Source organism: Leguminivora glycinivorella, chromosome 1 (genome assembly GCF_023078275.1).
Source record: "Leguminivora glycinivorella isolate SPB_JAAS2020 chromosome 1, LegGlyc_1.1, whole genome shotgun sequence".
NCBI classification, from domain to species: Eukaryota; Metazoa; Arthropoda; class Insecta; order Lepidoptera; family Tortricidae; genus Leguminivora; species Leguminivora glycinivorella.
Window position 1 is genome coordinate 18,629,172 of NC_062971.1, and position 20,798 is coordinate 18,649,969.

Genomic DNA, 20,798 nt, shown 5'->3' on the forward strand with positions numbered 1-20,798 from the left:
AGGAACAAAATCAGAAAACGCATTTAATATGGATCTAGTATAAACTCACCATGAAACAAATACAAACTCACCATAAACTTTCACCAATAGGTAACAAACCCAAAAAAAAAAATAATTTTAATCTCAAATATAAGTATGAGGCGACGGTATGTAACAAACCCTAATTTTAATCTCAAATATAAGTAAGTACTTTAATTTTTCCTTTAGACCACGCACTGGGTGTACAATGTGATATAATTTTTAAGAGATATCTTCTTAAATCTAAAGATTTTATTTTCTATATCGATTCCTTCGCTTACTTTATTGCTTTTGCAATTACAAAGTTGCGTATTTGCAAATAACAAGAGTGTACTTATCTAGTTTATTCCTTACATAGTTTTATGAGGATATTAGATACAAGTGCTTGTAACAATTGTGACGAAAAAAAATAAAAAAAAATTTCATTAGACTTATATTCACCGGGATATATGTATTTATGCCGTTATTAGTGATTACCTTTTTGGTTTCCCGTGATCATGATGCATGCAACTGCGTCGAAATGAAATATCGGAACCTCAATAAAATTCAAAAAGGTAATCACGGTCTATATCCCAGTCAATATAAGTCTAATGAAACTAACCGTGAATCATTTAAAAATCTTTTTGTCAATTTTGAAGGACATTTTAAAGGAATACCAGGACGTAAATAGTTAATATTGAAAATAGGTAATAAATATTGATCGCTATTTTTAAGTTTAGGTACCTACACAAGCAATAGCAACATACATAGAGAGATGGGGCGATTTCCCGTTTTTAAGACGGTATCTGTTCACTATTAATAGATGCAGGTCTGCAGCTTGTTCCAGTTTAAGTGATAGTTTTATTACTTGTATTATTTATGCACGCACAAAAGTATCCGCTATCTCTGTCGGACAATAGCGTTTCCCATAGACAAGTGCGCTAACGGTCGACGGCAATTCAGTGATTTAGAGGTATGCGCGTTACAGCAGAATAATCGTGGTCGTAGCGGGCGCGGCTCACACCGAACTGAGAGGAAGGCATACACCGCGGCCTTGAGTAATTAGACAGATCTTAACCACGCATCCTTGAGTTATAAATGTTATAAGACTTTTTCTCCATTTAGAATTACAAATTAGTCAAATTTTCAACGACGTTTCTATAGAAAGCCTTAAGTGCCGTTAATACGACCTATCTTTGTAACACGGTGATCAAAGCATCGGCCACAAGGAACAAGAGACCAGGCCGAACACCGACAATGTTATTTTGTTCACCTATAGGTATGTTCGAGGAGACAATACAAATATGTCGTCGCTTGTGCAAAGTTGTCGTCGCCACTACGCCACTACGGAACTGACTGCGTAAACACCTACAGCAAATATAAATATATAGTACCCATATAATAGCTCCAGTCGACAATGCGTAAGCTGTAAGATAGCTTATAAGATCGCACAAGCATATAACAATGTAGGTATAGAAAGCTCGAATGCATCTTCGTTATGAACAATACGAAAGGCACGTTACACAACAGTGTAATAAGCAGCCGCAGACTCGCCTTGTTGTATAAATATTAGTGAAATGCAGCGCGTTGCGGTGAGATAGCCGTTCTTTATTAGCCGAGCCTTGATTTACCAGCGATGCTCCGACCTATGGCGTACGCACTAAACCAACACCAAAATTAAAAGGGTTGTTAGGACATCTCATTAGCTATCACATTAAGCGAATTTGACCTTAATGAAAATTTTAATTTTTTTGAGATATTGGCTATTTAATAAAACTCGTGGTTAAAAAAAACGTAAAGAAAAAAGTAAAAAAGTGACAAAATCTCGAAGTTTGTGACATTTCAATTGAGGTCCAATTACTTACCTAATGAGATGTCCAGGCCGCGTAGCCGAATGGCACAAACGCTCACGAAACGAAACGCTCGTAGATATCTATCTCTATCGCTCTTGCGTATTGGCGCGACAGTGTCAGACTACCTTTCGCGGCGTTTCGATTTCGTTTCGCGTCGCAGAAATGTCATTCGGCTACGGCATCTGTTACCCCTTTTCATTTTGGCGTTGGTTTTAGGGGTACCTGGTATATTATAACCTACCAAATAAATGCCTATAACAAAAGTATCATTTATAAATAATTTAGTTAAGCTTACACATGATTATGTAATACCTATACACAAGACTTTATTGCCATCTCTTTTTAAGGTTAAGTCCCCACAATGTACAAATGGAACCCTTATGGCCCTGTTCGTCCATCTGTCTATCACCTTATTTTTATGACACCCTAAAGCGTCGAAATAAAAATTTGTTAGTAATACGTGGAAATACCATTACTATTTAAAGTCAATTAAAATGATTGTTATATAATATGCGCTGTGAACGAAGAATTAACATTTAAACTAATTAATATGCATTTTTTCACTGTCCGACATAAAAGTAATAAAAATCACCGATCGAATAATGCTTAATCGATTTGCCCGCCAAATTGCTTCAATTACATAATTCTACATATCAATGAATAAACTCGCGATATTGCTGACTTGAACTCACTTTCAAATGTACAAGGCACTTAATATCTTAGGGAGTCTCACACGACATTGTATTCGTATAGGAGTCGCGATTGTAAAGACTCAAGTCTCTAGAGTTAGGACCTTTATGTTTTGACGCCAAGTGGTGCGCGAGCGCCGGGTGGGGTTCCGCGGGTTGACTTATGGTTTATGGTGCTCCCACACGGCTGTTATATTTCAAGTGTAGGTTACCTAATCTGCATAATAACTACATATTATTATAAGTACTCGTATAATTATTAATATAGGTAAAACATTGTTCAGTAATATCGAATTTTTAATAAATAATAAAATAGGTAGGTACATATACCTCTATGTATTGTTTAGTATTCCCTGCCTTCTTTATTTTAGCAATATTTTATATACATTTACAACAGACATGTTATGCTTTAATCCATATTCATACTAATAACTATTATAAATGAGAAAGTGTGTGTGTCTGTTTGTTTGTCCGTCTTTCACGGCAAAACGGAGCGACGAATTCATGTGATTAAGTGGAGATAGTTGAAGGGATGGAGAGTGACATAGGCTACTTTTTGTCTCTTTCTAACACGAGGAAAAAGCTAGTAAACCATAAATGTACTAAGAACTAGAATACCTACTGAATTTTTCATGAATCTAGTATCCAAAGGAACTATATAGTTACCTAAGGAATTCAAAGCCGACAGTTGTAATTCCCCCTATTACACCGAAACGTATCAAATTGACAGAAAATTTGTAGGGCCCATACATTCCACGACTCTCTCAGTAGTGGGGACGTTTATCGACAAAAAGAGGCCAAACCTTCTTTTTCTTGACCAAAGCATGAAACTTGGCACAGTTGTTCCTTATATCAAAATAAGCCGATTAAGATCGGGAGCCTTCGGGAGCCTCCCCCCTGGGGCTCGGGAGGGGGGGTCAAAGTACCGCTTCACCCGGCTTGCTTTGAAAAATTCTAACATAGCCCGTTTAGTTCATAGGTCATGTTTGGTATCGTTTTCGAGTAAATCAATAACGTAGAATTCATTTTTGGTACTAAAATTATGATTTAATGGTAAATAAAATAAAAAAAAATTAAAAGTTTGAAATTTTCATCTACGATTTACAAATTCAAGTCATCATAAATGTCAAACTGTTTGCTTTTTCTACAAATAAAAAATATGATATGAAAGCCTATTTAATATAGATTATGAATAATATAACTTTTACCCACCTTTACTAACGTTAAGTTTCATAAAAAAAACTTTAAGCCGCGCGGCGTCGGGACGCCGCGAGCGTAATTTTAACATACCTTTATTTTAAAAAACTCTATTAGAACCCGTTTAGCTATTAGGTCATATTTAGTATCGTTTTCGAGTAAATTAATAACGTAGAATTTAGTTTTGGTACTAAAATGACCATTTAATGTTAAATGAAATAAAAATAAAAAATAAACATTTTCTGTGAGTTGCAAATTCAAGTCACGATAAATGTCAAACGGTTTGCTTTTTCTATAAATATAAAAATATGATATTAAAGCCTATTCACAAAGGATAGTACGCGTTCACCTACGCGAGCTTAGACTGTCTGCGGGGAACGCGCCTCTTTCATATATTTGATCGCCAGTGTCAGAGGTGTGTTAATGCATAAATAGAAAAAGATTCATTATTATTGACGTGTCGACAACGGCAACACTCGGGTCGGACCACACGATCTAAAGACCGACTGTACCTGTTATTTATTCATTGTAGTGAATCCTGAAAGAAATTTATATAACAGTATTTTATACAATCGTGATATAATACAAAACTTTTCAGTCGAGTACCATGTGTAGTACGGTACGAGAGTGAAAAGCTTAATTATATCACTATTGTATACAATACTTTTTCTACGAGTCATCATCTTCATCATCAATGGACGGAAATATCACCATTCATGCAAGTTAAAATTAATGTCAATAGAGTCGTTCACCGTTGTATCAACATCGAATTACCTAGCAACCAATTGTTTGTAATAACCGTCTCTGATTGGCCGATAACGCGACAGATAAAAAAAATGTGTTTCAGATGCAGGAAAATTTGCCAGGTATCGCAAATTAGTATAGAAATTGTATCAAGTTCTATTTTTGAAATTATTATAGTTAACTAAAGTCAATTATAATGAGCTTATTATAATTGAGTCGGAACTGCCATAGAGTATCCAACACTGAAAAGTTAACACTTATAGTTTAGTCTGTGGTGTCCTAATTGACAGATTACTCATACTCATACTATACATTCCCTTCACAAAAACATAGCTGGGTACATATGGAACTGCATAAAAAAGGCTCTACCCTCTTTATGCAGTTGTATCGGTTTTTGCAACCTGATTTACATTTACATCTTGTAACTTCTAAGCATATACTGGCCACTTCAGTGTTGTCTGACCAGTGTGGTACCCATTCGTCTCCTTCTTCCTTCCATCCCCAAGAAGACGGACTTGGCAAATTTTGGTGTGGCACCAACGCCAACGCCTGACTCCAAACAAGAACGCCCTGAGTCCCATTTCTCAAAACTGAAAGTTACAAGTTACAAGCGGAAGTCTCTTTTCAACTTGTCATATTAGACATTAACAACCACTTGTAAATTGTAACTTGTAGCTTCGAGAAATGGGCCCCTGGTACACTGTGCGCAGTATATGCTGATCCAAGGCAGCCTCTGAAGGAGGTATGTTCTCCAATTGTCGATCTTTTCTGGTACCTAAAGAGGTAGGTACTTCGACCACTCATTCACCGTTGCGCAACGACTTGGTCTGAAACAATATGTGCATTATCATTTTAGAGTCTACAACTATCAAATTACAACTTTTTGGTGGATCACGTAACCTTCAGTATTACCCACTTACGTTACGTATCATAGAAAATTATTACAAACTTTAGTAGAATCTGATTTGCCTCTGATATTGCTCCATCTTGTAATAGTTTGACACCTTGAGTGGCCTGGCTAAGCTTCAAAGCCAAAAGAAAACGTTTCTAGATTAGACATAGTATGGGACAGGTACGATAAACGCAGCTTGAAACGATCAACAAGGGAGAAACATGGCCACCCAAGGCTTCAAACTATTACGAGATGGAGCAATATCATAGATAGGCTAATCAGATTCTACTAAAGTTTGTAATTATCTTGTATGATAGGTAAGTGAAGGTGATCCACCAAAATGTTGTAATTTGATAGTTGCAGAATCTGTTTAAATAAAATGACAATGCACATATTGTTTCAGATCAAGGGTCCTTACGCAACAGTGAATGAGTGCCGGAAGAACCTCTTTACTAGAAAAGATCGACACTTGGAGAACATACCTCCTTCCGAGGCTGCCTTACTTCATCATATACTGCCATTTGTCTAAGACTGGGGCTAAAGACATGCCAACCACACCCTTGCTGCCGACGCATTAGGACACCACGGACTCCACTGTCAGTCTATTGCTGGCCGAATTTTGTGACACACTGCACTTAACGATTTAATCCGCAAGGCTCTCGGCACAGCGAACATGCCGACAACCCTCGAACCTGTCGGCTTGTCAGCAGCAGACGGAAAGCGGCCTGATGGTTGCTTGCTTTTGCCTTGGTTTCTGGGACGACCCTTGGCGTGGGGCGTGACCTGTGTGGATACCTTGGCTCCGTCCAACGTCTAACGCTCGGCCCAGAAACCAGAGACTGCTGCTGCAAAACGCCTAGTTTAACGCGCAAATATGCATTTTTAAAAAACAACTACATATTTGCGGCAATTGCATTTGAAACATTTGGACCATGGTCATCAGACACCAAGCAGTTCGTGAAGGAAGTTTCCACCAAACTTGTCTGGGTGTTTGGTGACATAAGAGAAAAAGCAAACGGTTGACATTTTTGTTGACTTGAATTTGCAAATTATAGATGATTTTTTTTTAAATTTATTTACAATTAAATTATAATTGTAGTACCAAAAATAAATTCTTTGTTATTAATTTACTCGAAAACTATATCAAACATGACCTAATAGCTAAACCGGGTCTAATAGAGTTTTTAAAATAGAGGTATTTTAAAATTACGCTCGCGGCGTCCCGGCGCCGCGCGTCTTAAAGTAATTTTTAGTGGAACTTAACGTTTGTGAAGGTGAATAAAAGTTATATTTTTTATAATCTATATTAAATAGGCTTTCTTATCATATTTTTTATTTATAGAAAAAGCAAACAGTTTGTCATTTATGATGACTTGAATTTGTAAATCATGGATGAAAATTTCAAATTTTTTAATTTTTTTTAATTTTACTTACAATTAAATTATAATTTTAGTACCAAAAATGAATTCTACGTTATTGATTTACTCGAAAACGATATCAAACATGACCTAATAGCTAAACGGGGTCTAATAGAGTTTCTAAAATAAAGGCATTTTAAAATTACGCTCGCGGCGTACCGACGCCGCGCGTCTTAAAGTAATTTTTTTGTGGAACTTAACGTTAGTAAAGGTGGATAAAAGTTATATTTTTTATAATCTATATTAAATAGGCTATCATGTCATATTTTTTATTTATAGAAAAAGCAAACAGTTTGTCATTTATGATGACTTGAATTTGTAAATCATGGATGAAAATTTCAAATTTTTTAATTTTTTTTATTTTATTTACCATTAAATGATAATTTTAGTACTGAAAACGAATTCTACGTTATTGATTTACTCGAAAACGATACCAAACATGACCTATTAACTAAACGGGGTAAGTTAGAATTTTTCAAACCAAGCCGGGTGAAGCGGAACTTTGACCCCCCCTCCCGGGCCCCAGGGGGGAGGCTTCCGAAGGCTCCCGATCTTAATCGGCTTATTTTGATATAAGGAACAACTGTGCCAAGTTTCATGCTTTGGTCAAAAAATTTAAGGTTTTTCAATAAACTCCCCAGCTACAGAACTGACTTTACTTTTAAAATTTTAAGTATAATACTGGAATTAATAATTGTTCACAGATTTAAATCTAATACCAGATAATCCAATATGATCAATGATCATACTAATTGACCACTAACACACAAAAAAAAACGCAGTAGGTGTAGAATATGTCATAGGTGCTGATTTTCTATGGTCTAGGTGATCACGTGATGCTTTTTACAGAGAGCAAAGCACCGGAAGCTCCAGCCTGGGCTATTGGTATTGATGGAGATACGGAATATGACACAAGAGTGATACACAAGAGTGATAGAGACAAAGGCAGACAATACGGAGCATCAACAATTGCACGCTTGGCTAGAGGGCCATGGCCTGGCCAAGCCTAACCCGAATCATCCTTTAAGCGTCGGTGTGACAGGAGCAGCGGCGCATCAAAGCCTCTCCGCTCGAATCAGCCCGTTTAATTGATCCCAGTATTTTATTGCGCTACGTTTATAACCCTTTTGGGAGTCCAATGTTATTCAGATATAATTTGTCAAATTTTTTTTTTCCTTTAGCCTCTAAGACTTCAAGAATAGGTTAATAACTTCTTAAGACGTCATGGGACGACCGATTTTCTGCACAAACGTAGTCTAGATTTCCTTCTCTATATAGTGACATTGTTCATCTGAAGTTAGTACGATTTTCATTATGAGAGTCAAGAGAGTATTTAAAAAGACTACCCAGGTTTTTGCTCCTCTTTTGTACAATATCGTTAGAGCAATTTTGTATACCTAACTAATGCACAAATAATTGCATTATCGTTAAAGCATAAGACTCAGCTTCCAAGCGTGTAGTACTGAAAAGCATGTGTTTGAGTGTGTCATCAGGATTTTCGAACGCCAGCCGAGTCTAGGGGATTGTTCATGCATTTTAGTTTTACCTACCTATAACCGCAAAATTTATAAATTTGCATAATTTTGCGTTACCCCGGCATTCGCCACGGCTCATGGGAGCCTGGATCCGCTGTGACAACTAATCCCAAGATATAGCGTAGGCACTAGTTTTACGAAAGCGACTGCCATCTGACCTTCCAACTTCAGGGAACTAAGGCCTTATTGGAATTAGTCCGGTTTTCTCACGATGTTTTCCTTCACCGAAAAGCAACTGGTAAAATATCAAATGACATTTCGCACACAAGTTCCGAAAAACTCATTGGTACGAGTAGGGGTTCGAACCCGCGACCTCCGGATTGAAAGTCGCACGCTCTTACCGCTAGGCCACCAGCGCTTGCATAATCAGCTTCCTATCGAGTAATATTAGGACAGAAAGGCGTGAGTATGTCATAAGAATATTGGAATGCCAGCAGCGGCTGGGGGAAGGCCGCCAATCACGGGATCGTGATCGCACCACACAATGGACGATTACGTATTTGAGCATGGGAGCATCTTTGTGGTGTAATGAAGGCGCTGATGCGAAGAAGAATATGAGTTTTCATACAACTTTGAAAAAAAAATTGCTTATCTATCCCTGCAAGTAGTTGACTTTATGTTAAAAAAATTGCTTAATAAATTAAGTAGGTAAGTGCCGCTACCAGATCTGGGTACACGTAAAGTCAACCAATTTGAATCCTAGGGCCACTCTAGAACCCTGTCTCATTTAAACCGTGTTCTATTTGCCATAAAAAGTCACATTGACGTTTACTGTGCAAAGGTTCTACTGTGGCCTTATGATTTATGATTCAAATTGGTTGATTATACTTTCGGATTGCATCCGCTAGAACAACTCCTAAAAGTGTTAGATACATTACTGGATCCGCCGGGCCGTATTGTAATGTTTAATGGATAAGTCTCTACTTTACACTAATAGTAAAGTTGTAACATTTAGCCGTATAGTTGGATGAGCAATAGTCAAAAACCAGTCGAGTATGGATCACGTTTCATTATGTCGGCTAAAAGGGAACTGTGTGACAAGTTAATTATTAACTATTTATTGCTCCAAAACACCAATTATCCAACGGACGAGAAAGTGAAATACGTATGTCAGAATTCCTAAAGAAAATAAATTTGGAAACAAAAAACATCGTAATTGCGCAAATGTTTACGATAGCAATAAGTAAAAACTACAGAAATGCTGTTGTACATCTCATCGAGATGGAATATATGTATTTTTTTTTTACATTAGGCCTTGTTAAATGTAAGTTGTGTAAATTAAATTATAAGTACGTTATATTGAATTCATCCTTTCATATAATATACTTAGGTACCGCGCGTACTGTTTCTTTAATTTCTTAGTGACACCTAAACATTAAAAAAAGACACGTAAGTTTCCGAATTCAAGGATAATGGTATACAAGTATTCTAGTACATTACGATAATTATTTTAAGTGTTGATTTTATTAATCATGTTCATCATGGTTTTGGTTCAACTTATTGTTTATAAGCGAAAAATAAGCAAATAAGTTATTCCGCTTACTGGATACAAGGAGCGACGCCGGCGCTCCTGCCTTACCTCCACTCCCAATGGCACGAGCTCAATAAATTTGTTCAACGAAATGAAGCCATAAGGTTATTCGACTCCACAGAAGCCCTGTTTCTGCATTAATGTTGACTCTATCCTTAAGTACTTTTCGATGTAAGTAACCCTAAACGCCTTTGTTTGCTTTCTTTTCGGGGAATGCTATCGGATCACTATTATAAATATTACTTTTTCTCAAAACTTGACATTCAATATGTGTCTTTGATTTTAGAGAGTTGGAATAAATATAATGGAAACCATATCACAAGCAAATACGCGTGTCAATCTCCATACAAACCTGTCTATCCAGTTGTTACACGAGAAAATCAAGGATATTTTACCTGTTTAGTGCCTGTCATAAGTATGTTTGACTTGTCACGATGTTATTTTCCCATTAATGGTTTATGGTTTCGCTTCTAATACTGCTTAGACCGTTAAACCTATAAAGCACGGCCAACATGGATTCTAATTAATAGAAAATCACAATGCACACTTACCTCTTTCTGCGACAGTAGCTTTTAAGGTTCCGACAACATGACCGATCTTGGCATCCTCTTTGACGTGGAAGTTGTATCGCGGTTTATCAAACAGTGCCGAACTAACTCCGGCGTGCATCACAATTATATGCACCGTGGCTGTCTGCGGAGCGCCGAGACCACCCCCGTCAGTTGCAGACACCTCTAAATCAAATTTTCCATTCGCTCTAATTAGTGCCGGCTTGGTAACGAAAATTTCTCCCGTCGATCTGTCAATTCTGAAGGCATCATTGTCGTTTCCGTTCACGATTCTGTAGGTTATAGCCCCGTTTCGGCCAGAGTCCGCATCTGTAGCGGTCACAGCGACAATAGGTTCGGAAGATGATATTCTTCCCTCCTTCAACGAGACGTTGTAGTCCTTAACAGTGAATGCGGGGACGTTGTCGTTCGTATCGAGTACTTGGATCTTCACCACGGCGGTTGTGGACAGGCCCCCTGTGAATAAATAAATAATTGGTCCCTTGATTGTTTGAGTATTGTTGTAATGCTATGTTTAATTGACAGCGGCTTGATTTATGCCGATGTCAACGTGCTGTACGATACTAAAATCATTTGCTTTTGTTTTGCAAGTGTTACATTAGCGTTTATAGACGTACCTGTTTTATTTATGGATGTGTTATGAAAAGCTACACTGCGTGCCTTCTTGATCTATGTACGGATAGAACCATATTTGTTGAATCTATAAAGTATCGCTAGAACCTCATAGGCACGTGGACATATTGTAATATAGGGGAATTATATTATCATAAGGAACGATTATCTCTATACTTACAAAAAATGAACGTTGTTCATTTTGAAAACACAAAATGATTATACGACTCTATAGTATAGAGTGACAATTATGAGACTGATATAACAAATTGAGAATCTAATTTTAAGCTAAAAAAAACAAGAGTTGCAGTGCAATTGAAAACAAAAAGTCTCGACGGCCATACAAAACTTCCTCCATGGCATTAAATTCAGGATAGTGTTTATCTACTTAAGACTGAGAATTTCCAAATTCCAGTTCTCAGGCCGTCGGCAACATAAAGTGAGACGAGAGGAAACAAAAAGAGTGATAGTTGGTTCAACGATAAATCAGCGGATGCCTGACACTTGCGGAATTTAATTTCGCGGACGAGTGTATTTTGACCAACGCTTTGAGCATCGATCGTTAGTGTAAGTGGGGAAATGACTTAATTATCAACTCAACTGCACAATTGCACTACAATTTTAGGATAGCTCGGTAACTACACTTGAGGGCTACTGAAACTGCTGGAACATGTACATATACGGTAAACAAGGCACTTGGTATATTATTGTGAAGCTTTTAAGCTTAAGTTACCATCATTGTAAGTAGTGAATGCAGTGCATTTCTTGCTGTGAAAACAAGATATATTTGTACTTGTCATCGTTGCTTCAAAACCCAATAGTTTGTGTTACATATGTATTTTATATTTATAAAGAATGATTTACTCACCCAAAGGTGATAATGCCTTTAATTCATAAATTTATAAGCGATTCCCACTACATATACATATAAACCCTGGACCTTTAGTCGGTGTAATAACATCTTTATTCAACAGCTTACAAATAGGTACACATCCTTAGGCAAAATCGATGCCATCTCGGCTACGTTTTGTAAGAACTGGACGAGAAATTGAATGTAGGTATGATACCTAAGCAATATTCGATTCTGTATTTATAAGTCGCTCCAACTAAAATTTACATCAAAAGACCTGATGTGTAATATTGCAGCAGTTGCAATATGGATTGCAGTACGATGTTCCAATCTGAATTGATTTACCATCAATAACATTTTTATCTAAAATCCGTAAGCGTACATGCAATCCACTTGAGTGTAACAAGTCTTATGAAATGCGTCGCTATGTTACATTCGTTCAGCTGGTATAATGAAAAAAAGAGTTTAATTGTTGTCAAACTATCGTCATGGCTATAACATTCTGCCGAATAGACACAGACTGAAAAAATCAGAGCAGTGTGTGTGGTACACAGGTCCCAAAATTTATCAATGTTAAAAGTAGTTGAAATGTCTGAATAACAAACTCAAGGAACTCGAAGTCAGTGTTAGCCTCGTAGTCTAAGGGCGCGACAGTATCTCCCTATACACAGAGCTATTCTCCTTTATTGCCACTGTCCGGCTTCACGTAGAACTGCGGCCGCGCGAGCGCATCTCCCAGCGTGTAGTTCACGATGGCGTTCACTCCGCAGTCCGGGTCGATTGCTGACATCTGGGGACAAAAATACCATTATTAAACTCTGAATTAAATAGCCATTGATATTAACAGGTACATTTAGCATAAAATACAACTGTATACAATACACATTATTACATCAAAATCCTCTCACTATTATGAAAAGCCTCATCACTCATATGTCCTCATTTCATCATGCATCTAATTGCGCTCCTCAGTAGCACTAAAGATTTCGCGATTAATCGAACATCAAGCCGCTCGTTTACCTCCATTGCCAAACACAATGGCATCAAGTCTAGAGTTGACAAATATCTTTAATGCTTAGTACCGTAGGACTATCAATTCTCGCGTATCAGCCTAGGAGCCAGAACTAATTGCCTAGGAACCTATACCTATCTGATTGTCTGGGTAATTAATTAGCAACATTTAATTCTATTTGATCTGTGTGGTCGTCGGATAAAGGTGTGGGTACATGTAATTTAACATGTGCCTGTTATATACTGAAATTTTCTTATCAATGGCGCCAGATAGGCGCGGGTAGGTAGGTATTTATTAAGACTGCAAACATTTCCGTAATTTATTTTTTATTATTTCTCATTATTCATTATTCTATATTGTATTATTGACATTGGTTATTTTTGATTTGTACTATGTAGTACTAAACCAGTAAACCTGTATTTATTTTATTTTTACCAATATGACATTTTAATATTTTTTTGTTCACACTTCTTTTTTCCATTTTTATTTGTAATTTTAATTTTATTATTTCTTTTGTATCGTTATACGAATAGTAGTATAGTTATAATAATAAGCTGAAATGTAAATTTTAATTGTGTGAAATTTGTATAAACGAGAGAAATAAACTAAACTAAACTAAACATGGTTTAGTTTTTGGATATTGTGTTTCTTAGCTCTTAAGTATTAATTATTGTTAATTGTATTTTGTATTATTGTGTAACTAAACATTGTTTTTTTTTTACTACATTGCTAGAATACAGAAACAACAATGGATGAAGTTATTTTCAAAACAAAAAGAAACATAATTATCTGTTGCCTTACCAAACAATAATAACTAAACAAATTACGAAACAATTCAGATCTTAAATGCCTAAATCTTGTTAAAGATAAGATCGATAAAGTAGGTGTTGATCCTTAAACCAAAAACGGCCGGGTAATTAGTAAGAAATCATCTTTTTCTCTTTATCTCCTACATATTATGGACGTGACAACGACGCTTGATTAATTGCATCGACGTCCAGAGCCAAGATAAATGGCGAACAAACGGAAACACAAGCGGACAACATCTCACGGACGAACTCACAACCTGATACAAAGAACACTAAGTTTAATATCCTGTAAGAGTTTGCAAGCTTTAACTATGTTAGTCTTGCCGATATGAAGTGTAATTTTGTTCTTGTCTTCATTTAGGAGGCAGCACTGGCCATTGGTAAAAACACCATTTATTCACATTAACTTTGAACGTGTATTACATTGCTCAATGTCCATTTTATCTACGTTCATTATTACTTCATTAGATATTTCAGGCAATATTTAGTTTTTTGAATATTGAAAAGACACATGACATTGCTGCCGTGCCATAATAATAGCAAATAACGCGAGTATTGTAAGGTAAAAGTAGTGTTACTTATGTAACCCAAATGTATTGAATTAAATGTGTCAAGGTACAAAATAACTAAGGAGGTATGCAAAAGGACACATTTTTTTTAAGAGCTACCAATTATACCGGAAAATGTCATATATGTACCTAAATATAATATATATTTTCGTATTTTTTTGTATTTTGCAGTAAAACGTACCTGGATGCAAAACAATTATTTACAAAAGTAGTTTTAAACACGCTACGAAATTCCGAGAAACATTTCGTACAATGCCGAATGCTCCAATCAGATGCCGTTTACTTTATTATTATAGGTCCGATTCGACTGCCCTGATTGATACGTATCGTATCGACATTCAATTTACTACAGTCGAAATCGTATTAGCGATAGCATATATCGTATAGATTTTTTCACTTTTCATTTAAAAAATTCTTACCCCATTATTCATAAACGCATTATTCTAAACTTATCAAGCTGATAAAGTCCGTTTGTCCCTTTCTATTCGTATCACACCAATACGTCAGAAAGAGACAAACAGACTTTCTCTGCTTAGTAATGTTTAAAAGTTTAGGGGTAAAAGTTTACAACCGCTGTCCTAATCGCCTAAACTCTATTCCGTTTCTTATTTTAATTCGGCTATTTTCAAGAACTATTTAGCTTTCTCCAACTTCCCACAAATATATTCAATGAGCTTGATAAGCAACGAGTTTAAACCACACACGGTGTTTCAATAATCAGCGTGAGTTACACTAATCTGACATTTCAAATATAGTATATACATGTTCAAAATAATAAGTCTCAAAATATCATGCAACTTTCGTAATCTAGAGTAGAAATTACATATTTCAATAGATATGAACCCCTTTTGAAAAAATATTTTATCGAAGTTTTTACTTCAGGCTTAAGAAGAAGAAGACTTTGATTGTGGCCTCTTTATCTATGTGTAGAATTAAGTAGACCTATTTTGTTGTTCGTCTAAATATTTTATGTATCAATGTAATGTTTATAGTATCTACGTACAAAAAATAATTTCTTACGTAGGTTTTTTGTTGTTGTTTTGTATTTAAGATTGACAATCTTTGACACTTAAATATTGTAAAATTATTTGAAACTAAGTGGTCATTGGTATAAATCATCAACTTCAAATATGACTGCAGATAGTAGCGAGCGGTCTCCAACTCGATGAAATACTAAAGCTGTTTTATATTTAAATTTCCAAGCGCCCTGAAACTGGTAATATCGGCTACCTCAGTATAGAGATAAGAGTGGTCAGAATGAGATTTATTACTCACTCTCACTTACATCTTAGTACTTAATACGTTTAAAGTGTTACTTTAAAATTGTCGCGTCTCAATTAGGCAGATTTAATGGAGTCGGTAATATTTTTTTCGCATGATTTTTTTGAGATTAGCACTCTGACGGCTGCGATAAAGTGTTTTTGGAAGCGACAAAGGAGAATAATAAAAGTTTATATTATAAATAATGTTCGTCTACTTGTATCTTGTTTTACAGGGGATGATGTCAGACTTTGACAAAAGAGATGTTAATTATAATGACAACACTGACGATAATGACGCATACAATACATGCCAATTCTTGGGATATTATTTGTTAGTTTTCGAAATGCAAACAATAGCCGCTTCAGATTTTTCTTGTTTTTGGAATCGCTTTAACGTTTGATATTGAATACAAGATATGTTGAAAGAATACCTTAAATCTTGGTAACTGACAACGTCCAGTTAAAAGTGTATCAATAAATAACGAAAATAACAATTGCAAGTTTACATAAAACCAGTATTCAGAACGTCAAAATCGAATTTAAATTCAAGATGCATCCGAACTCGGGTCTCATCTAAATAAAGCGAACAGCTGCCTTGTTTATTTGAACCAAAAAACGTAAAATAAAATGATTTGTAAGAAAAATAATAAAGATTCTTACTCAGTTCGGCCATTGCTAAAGGACATTGTAATTCAAACTGATTGGCACACAATAATGGTATCAAAGGTAAGCCATTTAAAAATTGTCTGAATTAAAAAGAAAAAGGTAGAGTCGACAGAAGAGCAAATAAAACTGAAGAGGACAATACCTGCGCCGGACTGCGAAGGATTTGTAGTGTCATTAGTTGAACAGCTTCTGAGAGCCACGAGCTGAAAGAGGCCGTATCTCCTGCCACCACGGACTAAAATTACTTTAGTAATGCTACCGGGTAATTAAAAAATGATTCGGAATTGTGACCTCCATCCGTAGTTTTCTTTATTTATAGTAGATGTTATTGATAAAGTGAACAATAAATCTATTTACATACATATGAGAAAATACAAAAACCCCTAAATCGTAACATTCATAAACAATAACAGACGTCAACACACACGTATGTTTCCCACATTATTTACTTAAATATAATTGTGTCTCTACATATTTATATTATTATTGGCTGTTGTGTTTGGAAGCAATTGCGATTTCTGGGACTGTAAAGTCATATTCTTTGACTGTTCTTTTTTAATTTAAAATGGCACATTCATGCTGTAGATGAATGGTATGTTGAAAATAAATATCTTGAACTGTTTGTTCCTTTACAGTATCGCATTTCTTTAATTGATTGTACATCGCTGGGGCCGAGGCTGACCTTTGCATTCCTGCTTCCTTTTGTTCATTAGCTGTGTCAATGTAATGCACAATTTATTTTACTTTTCGAATTAAATACTGCTACCTTTAAAACTGGATTTTGTTTCAATGGGTGCAGAAGACTTGACAGGAATTATATTGTTTCTTACGTTACTTATTTTAAAAAAAATTAACGAGTTTTCACTTTCGCGTTTTAAAGTTAGTCTTCTCTCAATTACTAACAAATACTACTTCAGCTGTCTATGATAAACTACATCTTCCGTTGTTATTCACTTTTATAGGCACTAAAACTCATATCAATCTAAATCAATCCATCCATCAAGAAATTCAATCTTCGTGTATCCAATATGTATAAAGTATTATATCACTCGAGGTAAATGCTTAGCTCTATAAAGCGACACTTGAGATGTGGTGACTCTACAGGCAAACTTGCTTCCAGTGCTTAAGAACTTCACGAGATAAAATGACTAACTGTTATTATAATACGCTAAAGTTCATTTTAGTTTGTAAGCAAGTGAACGAAGCCTGCAAATATATCGATCGAGTGTGAGCTTCTGGGAATGTCATCTTCTATTATAATATAACCACAATACACGTTGAAGGACTTTGAACTTTAAAGAACTAAATCTTCTATGCGTTTCAGAAGAAAGTTTATAATTATAAACTTGTGTAATGTTTTATGCATCTATGTCGCAACAAGTAATAGTTTTTGCAATTTGTCGTTAATGCAATATGTATCTTAGTTGGTCTTCAGATGTTCGTTGCATTGATTGATTTGTTTCTATCATCTTTATTTATGATACATGTTCATTTGTTTTTATTCTATAGTCAGGATATGGAAAGGATCCAAAAGCAGCTCTTCATCAAATACGTAAAAAACAAATAGTTTATTCGCAGCACCTCATAGAGTAAAAATGAGACATAACACAACACGTACGTGTGTATTAGAAAGTATTAGAAAAGAGGAATACAAAAATATATTTGTGCATAGTAACACTTTTAAGACATTCCGACAAACAGACCGTCGTAGAGAGTGGAATGCCTTGGGCTCTAAGAAGTATGTAATGAATTTAACAGTTTCAGTAACCTAGAGAATTGCAAGTGCTTACTGTTCCATCATTTAAGTCTCGACTCATCCCTTTCAACCTAAAACCAATGTTTAATGTTCCATTGTTGTGGAACAACTATAGTTTGACTCGGTACGAGCTAAAACGGGTACCTAAAGGCATCGTGTGTATTTATTTGCGTCTGTCTTTCACATATTTTATTAGTGTAGTTGTCAAGCGTTGTACATAATTCAAAAACTTAAAGCTCAGCGAAAATTTATTAAATAATATTGGACTACGCGCAGGACCCTCATGCCGACCGGCGCCTGTGGGAAACTATAATTAATTTTACCTCAATCTTCAACGAATGACAATTTATTGTACAAAAGCACGGCAAGAACTGTGATCAATTTGACTTTCTCATTTGTGAAATCATGGCATAACTTACCGAATAAGACGTTCAATGGCCACACGTAAAACAATAGACATATACAGTGGAAACGGAAATGTGAATGCCTGGGATGGATGGAGGAGGGATGTTTAATGGTTTCCAAGATTCAGCCTCGGCTTGGTTTAGAGACCATTTTCATGACTTCACATAGGCTTTCAAACAGTATGAAAAATATAAGTCCACTTTTGAAAGAAGAGCATCAGCAATAATTGTATGTAGATACCTAACAATATAAATTATATGTACCTATACGATCATTTACTGTTGTCTCCGAAGTCATATTTAAAGATTTGCCAAAAAAAATAATAATAACCTGTTAAGTTCCTAGAAGTACGTGAAACTTGTAGAAATCATTAATCATTCGCACCAAGTGTGACGAAGTTCTGTTTGAACGGTGTTGCGTCTCCCGAGCCGACAGATGTCAGTATTTGCGGAAGGTCATCCGATACGCTGCGGTCGCGATACATGCTCTTGGGCACCCCTTGGCTAGTCACTGCGCTTTTGATTTACTTTTGTTTAAAAACTTACCGCGCTTAGTCGTTTTTGTAATCAAACCCTTCATGCTTAGCTGATTAGAAGTATGGGATCTTTCTAATATGAGACTAGTGGTTGCAATTAACCTATGCATGTTATAAAAGTACTCATTAAAAAACGATATCTTTGCAGCGTGTTGTGTTATACCGCTGTAGGTTATATTACTCGGGGTATCGGGTCTGCTAGTTTTTTTTTACCTATAAATACCATCGACTTGTTTTTTTTTTTAAATCTAGGCGAGTCAGTTGGAGGAAAGAAAGCAGTAGATGTACAACTGGAAATAAATTCATTGATAGCAATTAAGCCGGGTCATATTCACGAGGGCGATTCGAATTAATCCATTTGAATATTTAATAAGTATAAAAAAAATCGTTTGTAACTGTTTTAAGCTCAACAAATAAGAAGATATCTGCATAACATGCTGACTTTATCCTCTAAGTGCGAGTCTTGTCTTAAATACTTAGGTGGGCACGCGTTGGGCCTTTGATTGAGGATTGGCGGGCCGGGGATCGGATTTCACTTTAGGGCGCGTTGACGTGTGACCGAAATAAAAGGCCATTCAGTTTTATACTTAATTCTAATGTTACAATCGTGATAATTTACTGGAGATCAATAACCATTAAACTGTTATTTGGTGTTTTTTTTACGTATAACACAACCCATGATAAAAAAAAAAAAGGTCGCTTTCGTTAAAAATTATTTTATACTTTTTTTATATGCACACGTTGGCTGTGGTTTCTGTAAATGTTTTTTTTAATTGCATTCCATATGTATGGGATGCAATATTATAGTCAAAAATTTCACATACTTACATATACCTACATTTTGTATAAATGAGCGGTAAACTTTATTTTATACTTTTCTATAATATAATAACTAGATAACAGATAAATATATGCTTCTGCTCTACACAGCTTCTTGATGTCTAACTAACAACTGAAAGACATCTCTCGTCACTACTTTACGATAAAAGTGACACTAAATATTACTTCCCCGTAAATAAATGACGATCATTCGTTTTCCCCAAGATCTGGCCACGGCCCACAGACTCCATTCCGTCAATTTGACATAGTGTATCAACATAACGGTGGCCACTGCAGCCATTAGCGAAATTGGACGAGTAATGAATCTCAAAAGTGAGACTGTCTAATTGAAGATTCCATTTCTCAAATTGCTCCGTGGGTCCAAGTTAAATGCAAGTTTTATAGAAATTAATGTTTTACTTCAAATATAGATTTTTTTCATTAAGTACTTACTACATCAAGATGATCTGATGAACTGAGATGAATGTATGAGCTTTTGTCATTAATTATGATTAGTTTAACCACAGAGCGATAGCCCACATTCATTTCTGGTATGTTTATAACTGAATGTTCTATTGCATTAGTTTTTAACGTATAATGTTGAAATCTATTGCTTGAAAACTATTGTTTTTACATTTACCAGATACTCACTTTAGGGACAACGTTTTTATACCTACTTAAAAAATAAAAGGCTGGCCCTAAGCATATTGATATGTCCGATATGTCACATACACCAATTATTCTGAGTTTTGAATTTTCACCAACAACATCCGCTACCAGAGCCTAACTTGCACCAGACTTAACAAAACCAGACTACGCCAAACGACGTAAACGCCACGAAGCCTCGGCGTACTTACACCGCTACAAGCCAGCGGAATGATACGGTTGATACCCGTTCTGTGGGAGAGTCGAGCGCTACGAATAGTTGGGTGCTATTAAATACAGATTCTCTGACGGATCCGGTCACTTAGGGCCACTTTCATTTTTAGGCCAAGTTTTATGAACGGCCAATTCCCCGATAGGCCACTTCCTCTACGGGCCACTTCGTAACAACGTTCCCCGAAGGGCCACATTTATC

General features: G+C 35.9%; 1 protein-coding gene across 1 annotated transcript in view; it reads right to left on the reverse strand.

Moving 5' to 3' along the window:
• Positions 1-20,798, reverse strand: part of LOC125236530 (protein dachsous) — a 322,516-nt gene that overhangs the window by 20,248 nt on the left and 281,470 nt on the right. The window contains 2 exon segments of the mRNA XM_048143402.1: positions 10,408-10,906; positions 12,489-12,677. Coding sequence (XP_047999359.1) covers positions 10,408-10,906; positions 12,489-12,677 — 688 coding nt within the window.